At 47.0% G+C, this 19,895-nt stretch overlaps 1 protein-coding gene across 1 annotated transcript in view; it reads right to left on the bottom strand.

Annotated features, from left to right (window-relative positions):
- The window catches only part of RIMBP2 (RIMS binding protein 2), a 50,221-nt gene that overhangs the window by 15,316 nt on the left and 15,010 nt on the right, over positions 1 to 19,895 (bottom strand). The window contains exons 6-14 of the mRNA XM_044440707.1: positions 17,581 to 17,732; positions 14,456 to 14,532; positions 13,634 to 13,743; positions 12,705 to 13,517; positions 9,602 to 9,753; positions 8,511 to 8,975; positions 8,003 to 8,152; positions 7,596 to 7,754; positions 3,308 to 3,425 (exon numbers count right to left, since the gene is read on the bottom strand). Of these exons, the coding sequence (XP_044296642.1) occupies positions 3,308 to 3,425; positions 7,596 to 7,754; positions 8,003 to 8,152; positions 8,511 to 8,975; positions 9,602 to 9,753; positions 12,705 to 13,517; positions 13,634 to 13,743; positions 14,456 to 14,532; positions 17,581 to 17,732 (2,196 nt within the window). The remainder of the gene's footprint in view (positions 1 to 3,307; positions 3,426 to 7,595; positions 7,755 to 8,002; positions 8,153 to 8,510; positions 8,976 to 9,601; positions 9,754 to 12,704; positions 13,518 to 13,633; positions 13,744 to 14,455; positions 14,533 to 17,580; positions 17,733 to 19,895) is intronic.

Here is a 19,895-nt window from a genome sequence, read left to right as displayed (position 1 = left end):
CATCAAGGACTGAGCAAGACCATGGGCCAGGCCAGCAGACAGAAAGAGAAAACAAGCACTCTTACAGTGGCTGATGGATGACACAAGACTCAGTAAAAGTTACACAAAGAGACCTGTGTAAAGCCAGTTCACTCCTGCACAATAATTCCTAACCAACAGCATTGTCTTACTGTTTTGAAAGGTTTGATTTACACATGTTGGGTTTTTTTGGCTTGCTTGTTTTTAAATTATTTTTTAGGTAGACTGCAGATACCACAGGGGCCCTTTGTGCATCACCTTTGAGTGTGAGAGAGAATAATCCCATGGCAACAGTGTAAGGCAGTGGGTAGCCTCGTGCACTAAAACATGGGAGGACAGAGTGTGACTCCTCCCCCAGTAGTGATGCTCATGGAGTGCCTGCAGGCAGGTCACTGTCACAGTGACTCAGTGACGCACTGTCTCAGAGGCTCCTGAGGTTATAGCAATGATAAAATTGCGGGGCGGGGGGAGGCTGGGGGAGAGCCATGGACACATCCTGAGCTCTTGGGAGGAAAACGTGGGAAAAATCTAACACCCAGTAAAACAAAGTCTTAGCTTGCTGGATCCTCCAAAGCAGAGAGTTTTCTTCTTTCTTTACCAGATATAATACATTTCTTACCATGCACAAAGATGCACATGGTGTGTAAATGGAGCAGTGGGTGGGTGTGGTTTAATCCTATATAACTCTGTCATCCTGTATAACCCAGTCAAGGACTAACATTAAAAAAAAGTGTCAGAGGACATTGACTTTGTTGTTGTGAGAAGTGTTGCCGTCAGTTATTCAGAATATAGCCATGCACTGAAAGTAGAGGCCATCTTCCCTCTAATTTCTAGTATTTTCTCAAGAATTTAAATTCTTGCATTCAATCCCTAACATTTGGTTAATCTTAACTATGGATTATGGAAACAAGCCCACTCATACACCACAGTTTGAAGCTCGCTTGCTTCAGTAAACCATACTTAAGACTAACTAGAGTTTGCCCACATTCAGACATAACACTAAATTGTGGTCAGTTAAAAACACATGTGAATACTTCCAATCCACCTTCTCATTGCTTCACTAAAGGAGAGGGGAGAACCGATGAGCACAAAGCTTGTTCATGTAACAACCATCATTCGTTGTTAGGTCTTGAGGCAACACAAAAACATGGGAAGTGCTTCCCCAAACCCTTGGAATTTTTATTCTGCTAACAGGGTCTGGAAATATAGTTCCTTTTTCAAGGACTTTGTCTTCTCTTCCCACAAATACATATGGGAAAAATCAGTTTCAGCAAAGGAAAGAGTAAAAGAACTTGCTATTTATTTGTGATAATCATTTATTTTAATAGCAAAGGCATTTCCCCATACATATGGGTAACTGCCAAAGTGGGGTGGAACGCTAAGGAATTTATGCTTTTGGGAGCAGAATGGTTGGTTCACTGAAGGGAACTCGTAGTATAGATTTCCATTTCTGACACTCAGATTGTCAGATATTCTTTGGTACTGGTGAAAAAAATGTAGGGAAAGTGAAATGCACTGGGGATGAATGAAAAAAATGAGCACATTCAGAGATGGATCAATGAATAGGGTGAGTGCAATACCACTGCAATTCATTTCGACAACAGGTCGATATCTACCCTACAATACAAGCTTGTATTTGGCTTAAGTGTTGTGGCTTCCCCCAACCCATCCTGGGAAGTGTAAGGGCAAAGGAGTTACACAGAAGCATTTGGGGCTTTCTTCCATTGTGTACTTTCTAGTGACAATAGTCTTGACGGGCACCAAATGGGCAGGTAAAGAAAGGTGGCACAACCATTTCTAACCTACTTGCCACTCTAAAACCACCTTCCCAAGCTTTTAAAAACCCATATAAGGGTGTTGGTCACATCTCACACCTTTTCACCTGCAAATGAAAAAGCAGTTGATACAAGATTTTAAGCTGAATATTAGTCAGAGGAGAATGTTTGAAGTGGACCTCTTCCCTTCCATTTTTCCACTCTACTCCACTCATCTCCAGAAATGGATTCAAGTTCTGCCTCTGCATTTTTATTAAAGAGAGGGAATAACATGCATCCGCTTTGGCCAATACGTTAGCTAGCATGTCAAGGAAGAGAATTCTTCATTTACAGGTTCTTCAAAAAACTATGTTCCCCCAGGATTCATGGGGAAAAGAAACAATGAACTGCTCACTACTCTAGCATTAGCAGGTTGAATCCAGGATCAACCTTCCTTGGATGCTGCTCACAGAAAGCTCCTGTGTCTGAAGTTTTGGGATCTCTCCTCCCACAACACCACAGCTCACCACATTCAGTGTGCAGGCCTTGGATGCTCCAAGGCATGTTCTGGAGGCTTCAGGCCTGCCACCAGATGGAATTCGCAACATAAATCTGGATCCAACCCAACAGGTACAGTCGGAATGCCAAATGCACCCACCCTTCCCAACCAGGAGTCTTCTGGACATGTTGGACATGGGCTTCCATCAACCTGAGAAGGTTGGGAATTGGTCAGAAATGCTGGAAATGGTTGTCCAAAACATGCAGAGGCCACTAGGTTGGCGGGTTGTAATGCATCCTGATGCAGCTGGTTTTCAGACACTAGCCGTTCTCAAGCAAAGGGTAAGAGGCAACTAGATGGAATCAGTCAGGCAATCAAATCCAGTTCAACCATCTGGACTGCTCTGCTGAATGAAATGTGCCAATCTGCATCATGATGCAGCAGCTAGAAAGATCCTGTACTCTAGAGAAGGTGCAGTTGGGCCTTCAGCTCTCCCTTTCTTGGAACAAAGCCTTTTCTACTGAAAGAGGGAGAATGGAGGAGTGTTCCTCCACTTCTCTAACAGGTTGATAAGTGGCCTGCGCTCCTTTACTACCCTAATTATCAACCCTTTGGGCTATTGTCCTCATGGAACCGTAGAACACAGGCAGGGAAGATAGAGCAGCATGTCTGAATGCTGCCACATGTTAGTACACTGGAGGAAAACTGGGTCAGTCACCTCCTCCCCGATGCGCTTGTGGGATGGAGGGAATGTGGCATAGGGATGCTTTCAGGCACAAGCCCTGCAGCACACATAAGAGGTACAAACCCTGAGAGGATTCCCTACTTGCCGTGCCTCTAGGCGTGCCGTCATTACTTTCATTTGCCCGAGTTGCTGGCAAATCTCTTACCATGCTTGCAGCAGGATGCTCCCATGAATCCTATACAGAACTGGTTTACCGCCAAGAACTTCCCTATAGGACCATGCCTTCCCCACTCATCTGGCCCACCTCTGGTCCCCACAAGCAACATTAAAGTACCAGTCAGGCCAACTAACCAATAGAAGGAACCAACATGGTCCGCAACCTCTGTGGTCCCGCTCCGCCATGCGGTACTCTTCTCCCCGGGTGTTCCACCCTGTCTGGTCGTCCAGAAGAGGATGGGTTACCTAAGAGCTAAAGAGCAAAACAAATGGGAAAGGGGGAGCGGGGGAGAGAGAGATTTGAGAATTACACCACTGCATGATGTCAGGGGTCGTGGGAGAGGGGAAGGGGTGGGGTGTGTGGAAATGAACATAAAGTCAAGTCAATCATTGTCAAAAGCTCTAAAGGCAACTAAACTTTATTTTTAACTGAAAGGTTAGCTGAAAAGAGACGGACAGGATGCTACTAAACCTGGAAAACAAAACAAACAAAACAAAAAAAGAGAAACGTTTGCTGGCCTGATGTGGTACATACTTTGCGAATGACAGTCACATGTTAGAACAGAAAAAGAGTCTAAGACATTCTTTTGCCTTTGTCGTTGCCACTAAACATGCTTCTGCTCCCTGTGAGTCCCTTCGAAGAGGAATGACACTGCCATTGCCCAGAGCTGCGAAGAGAGGTTTTTGCCTGTGCCTTTGGGTTGATTCAATCATCTTGTTCCAGCCAGAAACACTGTCACTTTTGCAGCATCACCATCCATCTCCTGCCATATCTTCCCCTACTGACTTGGACTTTGAAAAGTCATTAAGACTTTCTGGGAAGGACCCCACGGCCTTCTTGCATGTGTGTGGATATGTATTCCCTGCCCCCACCCCCAAATTGCACAGCCTGCAAAAAAGCTTTGCTTGCTAGACTGCTGGAAATGTTGCCCACATCTTCAGTGGTTGGTTTCCCAAGCAATCAATGTTTTTAAAAAACAGAGAGAGAGAGAGAGAGAGAGAAAGAAAGAATGAAACAGGGAGACAGAAGGAAGTATCCATTGGAAAAAAAACTGCTGGTTTAGTTAATGCAGAGGCAGTGGCTGCAGAATCTAATGATAGCGCATAGGAGGGAACCTTTCCGGAGTGTCCATTCTCTGGATTGTTGCAGTCTTACAGGGTGTATGAGCCATCCTTGATTGTATTTGGGATCAGGAGGTTTATGAAGTGGGTTACAACACAGAGCTGGCCCTCTTGCAGATTAAATATGGAGCTACACTAAGCATCCTCAGAGATAACGTGTGGGATAAAAGCTGATAGCTTCTCCTGCATTCTGAGATGCAGTTTGCAACTTCAAAGGCAAGAAGAGATGGTTTTCTTATTTTTTAAAAAAGGAAAGAAAAGAAAAGGGGTAGCAAAAAAGGTGGATGAGAGAAACACAATCTTTTAATTCAAAATCCTAGGTCACTGTCACTACTGGACAGGAAAAGGAGGAGGTGTTTGTTCTTGGTACTTGCCCAGAGATAAGGATTGAAGAGAAAGAGGTTTCTTCCTTGCAAATCTGGGAGCGAGGAAAGCAAAAGCAATGTGACAAGATGGAATATATAAAGCAGATTTTAAAAAGAGGGAAAGCATTAGAATTAAGGTGGTTGTTGGGCTGCATATTCCTTTCAAATTCCAAGTTAAACAAAATTTTCTACGGAACATATTGCAAACTAAACCACAAAAAAGGAGGAAAGAAATGAAAAGAAAATAAGAGCAACCCCAAATGTTAGGATATGATAGTTCAGCTAACCCTTAATTAAAATTTAGTTTCAGTTGTCCTTTGAAAGAAAAAAAAAAGGGGTGGGAAAAAGCAATTTTTTATTTACTGGTCTGTTTATTGCCTAGAGGGGCTGAAAACGTTGTTGTAAAGCAAATTAATCCCATTTTAGAATGGCATGGGGAAGGGGAGAGAATAAAACAAAAATATAGAGAAGCCTGTGAAGCAACATAGATTAATAAAGAAATTAAATGCATGGGGGAGAACAAAGAAAGGAAATGAAAAACAAATAAGTAAAAAAGCATAGAGGCATGTCAAGGATGGCCTTTTTAAGAAAAAAAAATAAAAAGGAAGAAAAGGACACAAAGCAGGAAAAGAGTTTGATTTGGCAAGCAGATGTTAGAAGGAAGTTTTTACTTCAACACACCGGTGGGTCTTTGGGATCTTGGTAGGAGGGCCTTGCAAGTGGCACGAAAGCAGCCCTAACGTCACTCGCTCTTAAGGGGCTGCTCCAGCCTCCCTGAAAATCTTCACGCATCACATTATTTGCTCTACTACACCTCTGAGGGTCATACTTCCTCTCACAATACTCCGGTCTGCCCTCCTCACTTTGGGATTCCAGAAAGGGAGGAACGGGGTCCCCAAAGTCTTCTTCGATGCTGCTTTGCCTGGTCAGGGTCCTCCGGCGGGCAAGCAGGGGGCGAGGGGTCCTCCGGCACAAACAGCTCCCGCCATCAGCGCAACAGGGAGGCGCCACTGTGGCAGAAACCGTGTCGTACGCAGCGCGGAAGCCGAAGCGCGACTCCTCCTCTTCGCTCCCACAGTCCAGACCACTGTCTGGGCTTCTTGTGGAAGACCTGCTGAATTTGTAGCCCTGCTCGTCCGAATCCTCCAAAACCCGTTGTTTGGCTGGGTGCCAGGAACTGTGTGGTGGGTCTTGATTGTAGCTCCTGGCAGATCTACTCTCTCTAGTTATTGCATGCCGTATTTTGTGGGGCATCCCTAAAACCTGCTTGTGCAAACGTTCAGAATAGTCTCCATCCTCTTCGGCAACTTCGGGGATACTGAAAAGTTTTTTACTGTGGTGGATCTGCTGGGCAAAATCAGGCCGTTGCAAAACAGCAGCTTCAGTGGTCTTATTCTTATAACATTCCTTTGAGCATATGTGTTTAAAAAAACAGAAAGGAAAAGAAAGAAAAGTATAGGCAAGAAGAACAAATAGTGTGCGATCAAAACAAAAAAAGAGGAAGGGAGAAGAAAGAAAAAAAATAAAGACAGAATTAGTTTTAGAGCAATGGTGAACAGAAAGCATGCAGTTTTTATTCAGTGCAGAAAGATGTCATGCTTTGGATGGTAATCTGTGAAAATAAAAGACATGATTAGGAAGTTGCCCAGTGTCATACATAGTGCAAGGATGTTGGTAAGGATGGGGACTAAACCTGTAATGGGCTCAAATGAGTGTGGATTTCTCCGAATCTGATTCTGCATTGGATCAGCATTTCCTGAGTCACACCGTTTCTGTGGGCTTGCAAACTGTTGATTTTTAATATACATAATTTTACATACATGTAGTCATAGATAAAATACTGCTATGACTGCTACTACTACTACGAACAACAACTGACCAAAACCCCACATTTTCTGTATACACTAATGCATGAAAATACACATGGGGGGGATTTGTGCATTTTGGGGAGTGTGAACTTTTGCAACTGTGAATTTGCACAAAAGGATACAAATCTATTTGTGCACACTCTGACTCGGTCAATGGGCACATGATGGAACAAAGGGTACCTGGATATCTGTGAAACGCAGGCAGAGTAGATTTCAGAGCAAGTGCACATCCCTAGAAGTCAGCACAGCAGGTTGGTGCATTGAGGCGCTGATAAAAACGACACCACACACTTGAAGCCAAGTTGCTGATGTCATACAAAAAGTCTATGTTAAGATGGGTCCCCATAAGGCACTTTACTGTTCCTTCTGCATTGGGGAAATGGGTTGGAAAGACTCAGACATCCATGAGGGCACTGCCATCTTCCTGTTTACTTCTGGGCCTGTCTAAAGATGATTCTGCACCAGAGGACAGCATATGAATCAAGAGGAAAAAACATTTTTACCTACCAGGTGCTAGAAAAATTACTGTTAGGAAGGCAGAAGAATCAGCACCATGGAGAGCTCCAAGACATGATGTTTGCTTTTTTCTATTTGTGCTCCTTTCTGTTAAAGAACGCTCAGTTTTAGAAGCTTAACCTTCAGCTTGGGGATGGCTTAATACCAACTTTCTGTCCGCTTGAGTTTTTCTCTTTTGCCTTTTCTTGAACATGTGTGCCTGCAGAAAACTTTTTGTGCACATGGCAGATTAGATGAGGTATGTGTGGGGATGGTGAGGAGTCCTTCCAATGCTGAGATCCTAATAAATTGCTCAATTGAGCAAAAATTAGTTTCAGGCATGTGAGCTACAGAATTCTTTGCACAGAAGTCTAGCCGCTGTTGGGAAGAGTCTGATTATTTGTTTATTTTGAAAGCAAAGAGAATAGAGGCTCTCCAGTGATGCTTGAGTCTGAAGATGCTGCTAGCCCATGAGATGTTTGGCATATTCAGGCCTACACACAAGTAATCCAAGGCTGCTTCCTCTCTTATTCTCAGGAACAGAAGATTGCCTGTCTCCTAGCTGCTTTTTACCTTGAGTGTGTTATGCGAAGTGATACTGACTCTTCTCCTGCCTCCATCCTCCAGCTGCATCTCGGAGTATAGCTCTTCCTCATCTTCTTCCATGATGTCCGACAGGTCGGAGCCCCGGCTGCTCTCTGTGTGGTACTCCTCCCCATGGCAATAGTGGGGCTGTTGGAGGACGGGGAGAGGAGAAAGGGGACAAACAGAGCTAGATGGACTTACACAATTAATCTCAAGCCCAACTCCCGGTCGACCTCAACATTGGAACCAGAGCTGCAGGTATGCACAAAACGAACTGACCTCTTAATGCCAGCTGGGGGTTAGGCAGTATCTTAGCACTCCTTTAAAAATAAGCGAACAGGTTCCTCTGAGTCATGACCACACTGCCTCTCAAAAGAGGGCTTCGAGCCAGTTACCTGCTTCCCAAGCTCAGAGCCTTTCAAGAAGTCATCCACCGACGCCCCTTTCCTTTTGATGCGAGGTGAATCATAGCCGTCCTCTTCTTCGTCAGAGTTCGTGTAATGCACAGCGCTGCTCCTTTCGGCAACCATGCTTCGCCTCTCCAGCTGCAGAAGTGAGAATAAGGAGGGGGAGTTGCTTACTGGAGGGAGGCAGGAGACCCCATTTCAGGCCGTGTGCCCGAAGGCCAAACTAAACAGGTCAAATGGATCTTTGCATTTCAGTTGAATGTGTTTCGTTTTTTGCTGTTCAAACACTAAGAAATGGGGGGGGGGGTCAATGGGATCAGAACTATGGGTGGGCAAGCATGCAAGGTTTAAGTGACTTAAGGTACCCCAAATTCATTCTCAAAGCTTGGTACACCTCACTGGTTTTCTGAAACATGGGGAGGGTTTTTCTCTCTCTTGGAGCAGATAAAAATGTACATTTTCCCCACTGAAAAATAGACGTTCTTTCCTGACTCACCCTGTTGCTCTCCGCTGCAACCCGCTGAGCAGCTTCTCGGGCCATGGCCTTCGCAACAGTGTTGGGGACGGGCGTGCCTTGTGGCTGAGGGAGTATCCGGTTTGGAGAGGGTGACCTTCTCCCCTGGAGGGGGCTGTGGAAGTTGGGAGGCTCCAGGGTGTGTCCGTGAACGGGGGATGCCGCACGGGCCTGCTCCCATGTCTCATCCCTTTTTACATGCGGACATAAATGTTCGTCTTTGGTATCTGGGATGCCGGCACTTGGTAGTGGCTTAGATTTGGGAGCTGGCCGGGGGAGAGGGGTTGGAGGCACCAGTAGGTCAGGTGGAATGGTTGCACTCAAGGAGTCCACCGATTCCCCTTGGGCCGAAAGTGTCCGGACGAGAACTTCCTTAGCTTCCAGGTTCCGGATTCTTGTTAGTTCCACCATGGTATTCTCTGCCGTGGGAAAGATCACTTCTGCCACCTAAACATGGGTGCAAATGAAAGCCCAACAAAAAAGGGCCAAGTTACCTGAATGAAGACTATAAGCAGCACAAGCATGGGAGGGAGCGTTCTGAATGCGATACAGGTCTGGAAGCAACAGCACGGAGGAGTACAGCCAGGAGGACTAGGAGTGTGGTAGAACATGCTCTTCTGAGGTGTGGAGGGAGGCATGTTGACCCACCGCACTGACACCATCCACAGGTTGCCACTTTCCCAGTCTGCCTCAAGCCGTTCATCTGAATATTCCACCATGAACACACAGGGGACTAGCCAGGTATGCTAGCTTTGTAAATGTGGGAAAATGTGCTTATTTTGTAATGGGGGATACACTGAAATATGGGGATTCCCTCCTTTGCTCCTTGCCCATGACCTGAAGAAAAATACAAGAAAAGCTTTGCCACGTCATTCTGCCAATTCTATTCCTAGCTCATCCAGCTACAAAGGGACGCTCAGCATGTGCTCAGGCACCTCCTGAGACAACTGGTAAGGCTGCGGAGCCAGCAGGATGCTGCCCAGGGGTGGGCTGCCCAGTCACTGCATTGAAAGATGAGGCTTCTCCCAGCACAGATCTGGATCATACCAAATGAAGTGGGAAACCACACTTACCCTTTGACCTTTTGCATAAACGCCGTAGCCAGTGACGGTGGCCCCATTGGAGGTCCCTGTTGCCGTGAGCATTGGTGGCTTCCAAGAAACCAGGATAGTTCCTGGTGTTGGTCCAGCCTGGATTCTAATGTCTTGAGGGGGCGCCGGTGGACCTAGAATAGGAAGCATGCTTCTGTTACCACCAGCCTGCCCCCTATTTATGGAACAGTCTCCCTGCTAGCGAAGGTATACTTGTCTGTAGTCTTTTTAGAGTGGCAACTGAAAGGAAGTGGGGAGGAGGCTTCTCTGCAATTGTCCTGCAACTCTGGATGTAATACTCACTGTGACGTCGTTCTCAGCTCAGCATGCCAAGCATGGCTTGCCTGCAATGGCTCAATAGCGGCACTTGCAATGGACCACATGTGTTAGAATCTAGGCTTCAGCCTGCTGCCTTTCCTGCTTCACAGTCTTCTTCCCTATCGGAAGCACTTATTGAGGCTGATCAGTCCTATCTACCCACAATCTGTGTTTATACATACTTATTATCCGTGGATAAATATGATACGCAGCAGCTTAAGCAGGAGCGGCAGAGGGAATTAGGCTGCCCTGTTTTGCCTAATCTATAGATGGCTGCTTTAGCTTCTGTATCCGAACTCTCTAGGGATCTCAGGTTACATCTTATTCAGCAAAACCCTCTTGTTCCAGGTCTGTGGGTTGCCACAATGTGTCTTTCATTAGGGTTTGTCTAGGTCCGCTAGTTGCTGGAGGTATAATGCATCTCTATCTCATATGGCTTGGCAATGCCAATAGTCACCTCTTTTTCTGAGGAGGCTATTACAGAGATAAACTTTGTACTGGAACACTCTTCCATGTTTATGGATGCACATTATCTCTCCACATCTACCTCTGCAACTGAGCTGCTCTCCGAACAGAAATGCTGCCTGTTTTTTTGCCTTTGCCAGGTGGGGAAAGACTTCCAGTCCATGTGGTATATGCCTTTCTCAAAGCACACATGCATAGCAATCAGGATGCCGAACTCAGGAGAACTGGACTGAGCTCCTCTCTCATCCCAGAAGCTCCCTGATAATGAGGTGGACTTACCTTGTTGAACATCTATCTACTATATTTCCCATGGGTGCCCCCCCCCCACAAGGTGCTGTGAATATTTCCTCTTGCATTTCTTAGAAGCCGTTGATCAAGGTTAAGCTGAGTGATTTGAGTCCTCCAGTGGGCCTCCTGGCTGCATGGGCAGCTCACCTGGGTCTCCTCAGTTCTGGTCCAACACCCTAGCTAGCTACTGGAACCACGTGGCTGCCCAGAACCACCTTGCATCAGTTCTTATAGGATCTCCCATCCTCAATGTATGCATGGAGCAGACTTCGATCTGTTTAGTTCTAGCTAAACTGCCGCAGTGTGCACTTCCACCCTCTTCTCTGCATCCTAGGAGTGGGCGGATGTGGAACTCTTCCAAACCCTGGGCTTCGTGCTACAACCCGCCTCCCCAGCACCAGAAAGTAAAATAAAAACCTATGCAAGGATCTTCTCATCTGAAGGCCCTGAAAACCTGTTATCACGATAGTGCCCTTGCTATATCTCTAATTAAAACCGATTTTCTAAATATAGAAGCAGGCTGGATGGAAACACAAAGCCTAAAAATATAATGGCCATTATTATGGCTATGCATATTTCATGAGTTCTGTTGCACGTTCAGCAGCATCTCTGCTAAACGGAAGAAGTTAAAAAAGCTCTCGGAGGGAGAGAACCACCCCCCACCCCCAGCGACATCTGAACGGTCAATTCTCTGTCATGAGAATTGGGAATGGACCACACTCTCATCACATTTCTGTTGCCAGACAACTGAAACTTCTTAAGGACGGGAAAGAGTAAACATTGTGGGCGCTGAAAGTACACATTTTTTTCCTCAGTGGGTGCCTATATATCAGTTATCCCTCTTAGTTTTCCAAGGAGAAGGGTGAGTACATAATTCAGGAATTTACCACCCTGCAAGAAGCTTTGCTTTGATGAGGGTGAGCCCTGTTCCGGGTCAGCAGTTTGCACCCAAGCCATCTTGCCAAGTGAGACCTACCTGCACAAAGCTGTGTTTTGAAAGACACCTGTGACCTGTGCTATTTTATGTTTCCTTTTACAGGGTCAGTTTTACTGTATGTTTTAGCTATTTTAAATTTATTTTAATGCTGTTTCTTTTTATGATATCTGCATTTTACTGTTTTGTTTTTATGCATTGTTGCAAATGGTCCAGAGACCTTTGGCTATGGGTGGTACAGAAATGAAAGCAACGACAAGAGAAGAAATTCCCCAGCTGGGGTACCTTGCAGGTGCATTGGACTACAGCTCGTGGCTACCTGGGAGACGATGGAAAGTTTCGTCAATGTATCTCGGGGGTTTGGAAAGGCCGCTCAATGAGCTTTGCCCAGGCACTGGCCGAGTACTCCAGTTATTTGAGAGGTGTGGATGTTTGAACACAGTCTCTGCACTCAGTGTCCTCCTCTCAGCCAATGTGGAGCCATCTCAGAGACTATGCAGTGCTCTGGGGTCTCACCTGTCTTTCCAGACTACTTTGAGTTATGGCATTTTCTGCTTTATTCCGCATGCTAACGGTGGTGACTTCGAGTTAATCCTTTTCATCTGCCTCCACACAGTGACTGGGCTCGGACATGAGACCCCATGAGTGTGGGTTGGTGCTGAACCATGGGGTGAGTTGAAATGTGGGTTTGAATCCAGCTGAAATATCAAACCAGGATGAACAACCCAGCAAACCAAAGCTTCTCTGCATGCCTGTTAGGGCACCTTGGCGCAGGCAACAACAACCCATGCTTAGCCCTTGGATGAGGTTATTTGGTTTTCAGCACAAACCAGGAATGCAGAACCTTTCTCAGCCTGGGAACAAAATTCAATTTCAGAGAAGCCCTTGGTGGTTGTACTCCAGGGATGGGTGGCGTGGAAGGCCACTGGAGGGGGAGCCAAAACTCCAGAAATGTGAAGAAGGCCAGGGCTGAGGAGATAAGTCTAGCATTCCTGGACAAACCAGCCTGTGTTCTGATATCACCATGCTGGTCAGAAGCAATCACAAACAGCAGCACCATACCACTAAAAGTAATCCCACCTGCTGGCAAAGTAGAAAACTCTACGAAGGCTTCTTTTTTTTCCCGTTGCTCCAGTGGAAGTTGCCAGGGCATCTGGTGAGGTTTGGCCAGTACCTTCACCTTGTAGGCCATGTTGGGCTTCAGGTTAAAAAACTGATACTTGTATCTGGCAGCCTTGACAATGTCAAACTCTTCTTCATTGAGGAAGATCACATGACTGTAATTGCTGTTGGTTGGGAGCCAGGTGAGCTCAGCAGAAATCTGGGTCACGTTGTCCACCTTAAGGTGGGACGGTGCCACAATGACATCCTTCCCCACCAACAAAGTGCACTGGAGCTCATCGGAGTTGCCCCTACTGGTTATGCTCTGAATGGATATTCGATACGTGCAGGTAGCAATGTTAAGTTTTTCTATGAGAGCTTTAGTTCTGCTCCCCAAGGAGACATTCATCCGTATTTCTTTGTCTACCAGAACATTGTAGCTATGAATGGTTCCCCATCCAGGTGGCACGACCGGAGGCTCCCAGCCCACAATAACACTTTTGGCTAGTTGTTTGATAAGGGTAATTTTTCTAGGATAAGGCACAATGTCTTCTCCAATCTCATCAATGTTCACATCCAGGGTCCCGGCACCATTATTAACGACACTGGACTCTAAGTGGCTTGGTGGGTTGATCTCCAAAAGGCCACCTCCATCCAAGGCATGACCGATGTGGTTGATGTAATTCTGGTCCTGCTCCCTGCTCAGCCCGGTCGACAAACGGGATTCATTGTCCTGCACAAAATCCACAAAGTTGGAAGGGACCAGGCCTCTCTGTCCATCTAGAAGCTCACCTGGAAGAGAAAGAGGAAAGATGGGAGGCAAGCGGCACAAAGGCTTCCAGGTGGACTCTCATGGCCCCATCATGAGAAGTGATGAGTCAGGGGCAAGAAAAACAGTGCCAACCAACCTTCATAGAAGCCATCTTCATCCATGTCTCCATATACATAGAGGTATTTTCCTGCTGTGAGCGGGAGCTCTGCTTCGGGATTTTCATTTGGTCCATCAAATGGGTTGTAACTACAGAAAAACACAGAGGTGGTGACCTTTCCTCATCATCTTTGGGGATCAAATAAGTAATTTGCCAAGAATTGCAGGGTGGAGTCAGAAAAGGAGGAGAGGTAGGGAGACCATTCCTGATCCCTCTTGACCACCTGCTCTTCCTGTGCTCATATTTAGTCATCCTGGGCAGTTAGCAGTGAAGAGTCTTGGGACTATGGTAGGCAGAGCAGCTGAAAAGTGTCAGACACTCCAAGCAAGTGTGCAGGGACCGGGCTCCCTTCTCCTACAACACAATCTTCAAAGGTTCTTGAAGCAGCTTCTGATCCAGAAGTGGAAGAACTGCCAGAATCCACAGCTGGCTTGCCCAAGCTCATGGACCAGAGCTACGTCAGGCAGTCACTGAGAGTCAGATACTTACAAGTTCTGTGGGAAAGACTGGAGAGCTGAGTTTATCAGAGATGGAACAGATCCAACATCATTAGTCCAATAATATGGCCAACTGAGAGGCATCAGAAGCTCCAAGCAGTTGGCCCATAAGGAGCAGGATCCACCTTGAAGGTGGACCCAGCTTGTTTAGGTCTGGAGGGGAAGAGGGCAATTCAGCTCGGAATCACCTGCTTATCGTGCAGCCACTTTCCCCTGATGGTCGCTATTCTAACGTTGCTCCTATCTTCTGCTATTGACCTAAAGAACTAATCCAATCAAAAGAGATTTGGTGAGTTGAAATTACCTATATCGGGCAATGCAAAGGTGGACTTTTCCCGAGTATCTCTGCTTTGAGGTATTAGAATTCCGTTCATTATCCATCTGCAAGAAAAAGTAAGAAATGGGATGGGTTGTCCATCTCCACAAATCTACCAGCATTGGGATGGTGGATCCCTTCACCTCGAGGAGCACAAGGATACACAGCGGTGCTTCATGTGGGATTCCTCTCTCACTCCCACTCCTCTTCACTCCAGACAACCCTGCAGCTTACCTTGTTTATTTAGGAATATGCTTAAAACTAAACATGACAAATGTGATCGTGGTAAAAACTGGGACTGAGCGCAGTGCCCAGCCATGTGCAAAATCTCTTTGCACAATAAAAATTCCATCACTGTTCCGGCCTTTTGGATCATGATGGGTTTTGAAAAGAGCACTCAATGCACACTGCAATTGTGCAGGCCAGAAGGTTAACTGAATATCTTGCAGAGTCACAGGGGCCTGGCTTATACAGAATCAGACCGTGCCTTATTTAGCCAGCGAGTGTCTATTCCGGACAGAAGCTTGTTCTGTTGGAAGTGTTCAGTGGGCTGCATTTGGCCCTGCTCTGCCCCCCGTTTGCTCATTGCTCCCTCTCTCTGAGCTCTCCAAGCCCCGCTCTGAGGGTGCTGAGTGTACAAAGCACATTCTCCGGCACCAAGCAGATCCCTCCCATCCAACAGGAAGATGCATTCTAACAGGTCAGACCATTTGTCCATCTCTCCCAGGACTGTCTACTCCGGGCATGCAGAACTTCCTTCAGCCCACCATGGAGAAGCTCTCGCAGCTGTGTTCCACTGATGGGTGACACTGAAGCCAAAAGGGAAGGCAAGGACACACCAAAACTGCCAGCAAGTTTTAACTTAAAGTTTTTTTCGCCAGGAACTGAGAGTCAGAAGAGACATTTCAACCTATGGGAATGGGAAACACTACTCCAGAGGCAGGAAACACACTGAAGGAAGTTAAGCCCTCCCGGGACACCCTGTGCAAGAGGCAGATAGGAACTCCATGCCTGGGGCCCTGACTGGGAGCATCCTCCCATGGGACGTGGTGCGCTGTAATGCTGAACTGACTCCTGCAGTTTGGATGCCATTCTGAAAAGCTCTCTTCTGAAAGCTCTCTTTGGCAACAAAGCCACCGGAAGTAGCCAAACACTTACATCAGTGGCTCCCACCTGTCACATTCTGGGACTGAGTGCTCCGGACCGCCCCCGCTCTTTACCCACCCACCCCTGCATAAAACAGAAACACTTTGACCATTCCCTCCTTCCATCTCCGATTCCAGCAGCCCGTGGAAAAAAGAACAGAGCACTTCCCTTCCATTATGCTGGTGAGCACAGGCACACTCAATGAGCCTGTAATGATTACTTTGGGAGCCTCTTTCCCTCCTCCCGCCACCCTGCCATCAATCTCTGAGGCAGCAAATGGAGGGTGGCTTTGTTGATTGGACAAGGCCTGCTTGCATTTTCAGAAATTGCCATGTCAAGTGCCTCTTTGTTGGTTTGGCTCTTCAAAGTCTGATTTCTCCTAAAGCGCTCAACATAATATAACTCTCTGACCTCTTAGACGCTGAGTAGTGTACTGCCGAACATGCCTGGGGCCAAATTCCCATAGGAGGCAAGCCTATACCCCATAATTACAAATACAAAAGGCAAACAATGAGAGATGCAGTTCAAAAGGCTCTGCTGGAGAAGTAAAGCATAGCAGAGGATAAATGATCATCCCAGCTTGTTGTACTGGCATCATGTCTGCAGAGTAGCGGAGTGTGAGGACTCTCTCTCTCTCTCTCTCTCTCTCTCTCTCTCTCTCTCTCTCTCTCTCTCTCACACACACACACACACACACACACACACACCGCCATATTGCTTTGAAAAGGGAAAGGATCTGAGTCCAACAGGGTATGCAGAGAAGGCACAGGCATGCATCACTGCGACATCACTGAGGACATCTGCTACGCTGCAGCAATTTAGAGATACTCTTTTCAAAGAGATTGTTTTAAAGTTTTCAAGTAGGAGTTCAGTTCCTTTTCAGTGTATCCATTGTTTGAAAAGATCCCATTCACATTCCCAAATGCAAGCAGCAGTGCACGGTCACCGGCAATATTTGCAAATTCCCGAACTTGCATTTACATTCATAAAATGTGCACTTTCAAAAGTCACAGATTAAGCAAAGCACACTTTTACAAGAACACAAATTAAAGCTTGCTTTTCAAAACAGAGAACATTTTTAACCATTAGCATTTTCATGCATTAGTCAAAGAAGGAATGGGTGCACTTTTAAAAATGTGTACATTTCCTGTTGCTGTGAGCAAGAGCAAAAGCAAGTCTGTTTATCTAGCCACTAAAATAGGGATGGGGCCAGAGTCATTGCAGCTGTAAGACGCACACTGCTGTGAAAACACCGGCTCAGCAATCATGGATTTGTGCAACTTGGGTGAGCAATGGTGAACTTGGAGATTGCCTGTCCCCGCTGGCCCTTGCACCTCGTGGTTTCCTCTGTCCATCATTTGCTGTCAGGCTGTGGATGGTGCTTTTGGAGGTCAAGAGAAATGTGTGTACAGTTGATGATTATTGCCCATAGGCTATTGCTTTTGGTAGTCATGTTCATATGTTACTGTGCTAGTCAGGGTTTCTATTGATTTGGCTTTTTCTGTCATATGTGCAAGGTGTTTCGAGAATGCTTTTTGCAGGGCAAACCATCAGTGTGAATGATATCATCTAAGCCAGCAATCTATGGTGTGATCTTGCCCTTTGAATCCAGGCTGACCATGTTGGAGAACCACAAACCAGACTGTGCAAGTGCAAACTATAGCGTGTTAGTCCAGACCAAATAGCCCAGCATGGCTGCCTCAGACTGAGTCTGCAGGGAGGAAATGCAGAAGGTGAGGGAGCTCGTGGCAGCAGTCCTCATCACTTCTTGGTTGTACGATGCCAAACCCTGCTTTGGTGTTGCATCAGAAACCAGCTCAGAGCACCTGCACAAAACCTGAATCTGGCCAATTCTGTAAGTGCATCCCTTTCTGAATGCCACCTACATCAGCTGCTATGCGGAGCTAGTTTATCTGCTCCACAGCATCCAAGAGAAGCTCAAACACCCCAAGCCATTCTGAACTTACGTCTGATTCAAATCTGCATCCTGGGCTGCCAGATTGTGACCGGGACAGGAAAGTTGGCTTGATGGACAATTGCTCTGGTTTGTCACCAGAGAGCTGCAAAGGTCGTATATACTCTGAGATCACGCCGTGGCCTCCAGAGGAGCTTTCATGACCTGTGTAGAAAAGGTGAAGGGAAGAGCATCTTCAAACCTCAAAACGAAGTGGCCATTTTTGAGAAGTTCTGGAATTATCGAGGTGGAAGGAGGCCGTGGGTGCTGGGCCCTCTTGCTTCCTTGAGAGTTAAAATGGGCTGGTCAGGGTATAACAGCTTCTGGATTTCATTAAAGGCCCCTTGATTTCCCTACCCTGTTATTCAAACACCAACGTGGGGTTATTCCAATGGGACTTCTTAAGAAACTTAGATTTTATTGCCATTATTGCTGAGCTGCTCAACCATTTAGTCCTAATGGTCAAGTCAATTCAAGTCATTTACTGACACTTCTGTTTAAATTTTACCCATTAAAGACAGAAATCATTTTGTCTTGGGGGAATGAGGCTTGCCATCATAAGACAGATATCCCTGGCCAAGCAAACTAAATCAGGCAGAAGGCGATTCATGGGAATCCATAGCCAGCATTCTGCAAACACCACCAGATCAGGCACCCCCTTGTCACAGAAAAGATGCTGTTTAAGTATGGACACTTATCCCAATCTGACTGGCTACCTGTTACAATGTTCACAGCGTGATCCCTGACTGGCTACATAGGAACATGTCAAGGAGAATTGCTGGTGGCAAGACAGAGACAGCAGCATATACAAAAAGTCTGGGTTGTTTGGAGGGCATTACTTCCACGCCAAATGGTTTTGCTCAATGATATCTGGACACTGGGGACACTGCTCTCTTTTCTCCAGAATGCCACCTCCTGGAAATTTAGTCTCCAGTGCAAGAGATGTGTGAGGAATCTGTTTTGGGGGTGGGAGTCCATGGGATTCCCTGGGCTCAGATCCTGCTTCCTTGGGGCCATGGGGCCAACTTTGGGGCAGCATGCCAAGTGCTGGGGTGATGCTCACGAGGAGTCAAGCCCTGCACAGCCCCTGCACAAGTGCCTTCCCTCTCAGGCATGTGGCTTGCGGTCTCACTTGTGCGGCACTTGACATGCGAGAAGACTGCGGAGTGCTCATCCAGCACCCCGTGAGCATCCATGGGCTTCCTCCTCCTCCGGCTCCCTTTCTAAGACAGAACCGACCACGAAACGAACCCGCTGACTGACAAGGGCCAGATTGCCACACAACCCCATGTGACCCAGTTGCAACTTGTGCTCAGCATCCGAACCGTCTTGCTAACTCGTCCCTCTCAAACACAGTCATCACGGTGCAGCTGCTCCAAGAAATTGCTTCAGCAATTTGCCCTCGGCACTTAGCTCAGATGGAGAGCTGAGACGGAGAGCGCCCTGCAGGGATAACGAATGCAGCTTGCAGGGTTCCCAGCAGGACCGGCTGTGATCCGTGCTTCCTGTTGCTCAAAGGCTGATGCTCCCAGGCTAGCACTTCAGGGGGTGCAAAGGAGATGCGGGTAGACTGGGAGCAGAGAGGGACAGAAGGGAAGCTAACACCCTGGCCTAGGCAGTCTGTCCTGCCCCTTCTGAATTCACCTGGGAGATCCATGCTTCCCAGCAGGTTGGTCTCATTCACACAGGCTAAAGTCTGCACTGTGCTTTGGCAGTCTTAAGGTGCACAACTGGAAAAAAAACCCCCGCATGTGCAGAGAGGTCCACGAGGGCAGGTGTTTCCATACAGGGAGCTAATTCTATGGATAGAAAGGCCCATCATGTACTTTGGGCAAACACAGATCTGCTTCAGCACAGCCTGCAGAATGATGCTCACACGACACGTTAACCTGCCTCCAGTTTGCAGGTCAAACCAAAACCAGTGGATGCAATGGCCAACTGGCTGCCATTTTTCAGCACGGATGGACTGGGGTGGGTGGGGGGAAGAGGAACTGCTGAGCTGTGTCAGTGGGGCTCCTTCTCCATTGGAGGGAGCATTATAGGAGCTATCCATGGTGCTGAATTCCATCCCCCAAACAGGCTCACCACCATGGGAAGCAAGTGAGAAGCTCAAAATAAAAGCTGCATTGGATCAGGGCCCAAACTGACATGGGAGCCACCAGCCCCTGTCCCTGGAGGGAGGGAGGGCAGGCAATTGTGACTGGACTTTGTTGTGAATGTGGCCCACCCCACTTAGGGCTCCAGAAGAGATTATTAAGGTAAAAGCATCCACCTGCAATTCTAACGCCAGCGTGGTGTGATGCTTAGGGTGTCGGACTGGGATCTGGG

Source organism: Varanus komodoensis, unplaced genomic scaffold (genome assembly GCF_004798865.1).
Source record: "Varanus komodoensis strain SLA01 unplaced genomic scaffold, ASM479886v1 scaffold38, whole genome shotgun sequence".
NCBI classification, from domain to species: Eukaryota; Metazoa; Chordata; class Lepidosauria; order Squamata; family Varanidae; genus Varanus; species Varanus komodoensis.
The sequence above is the reverse complement of the archived record's forward strand: the minus strand, read 5'-3'. Positions and strand labels throughout refer to the sequence as shown.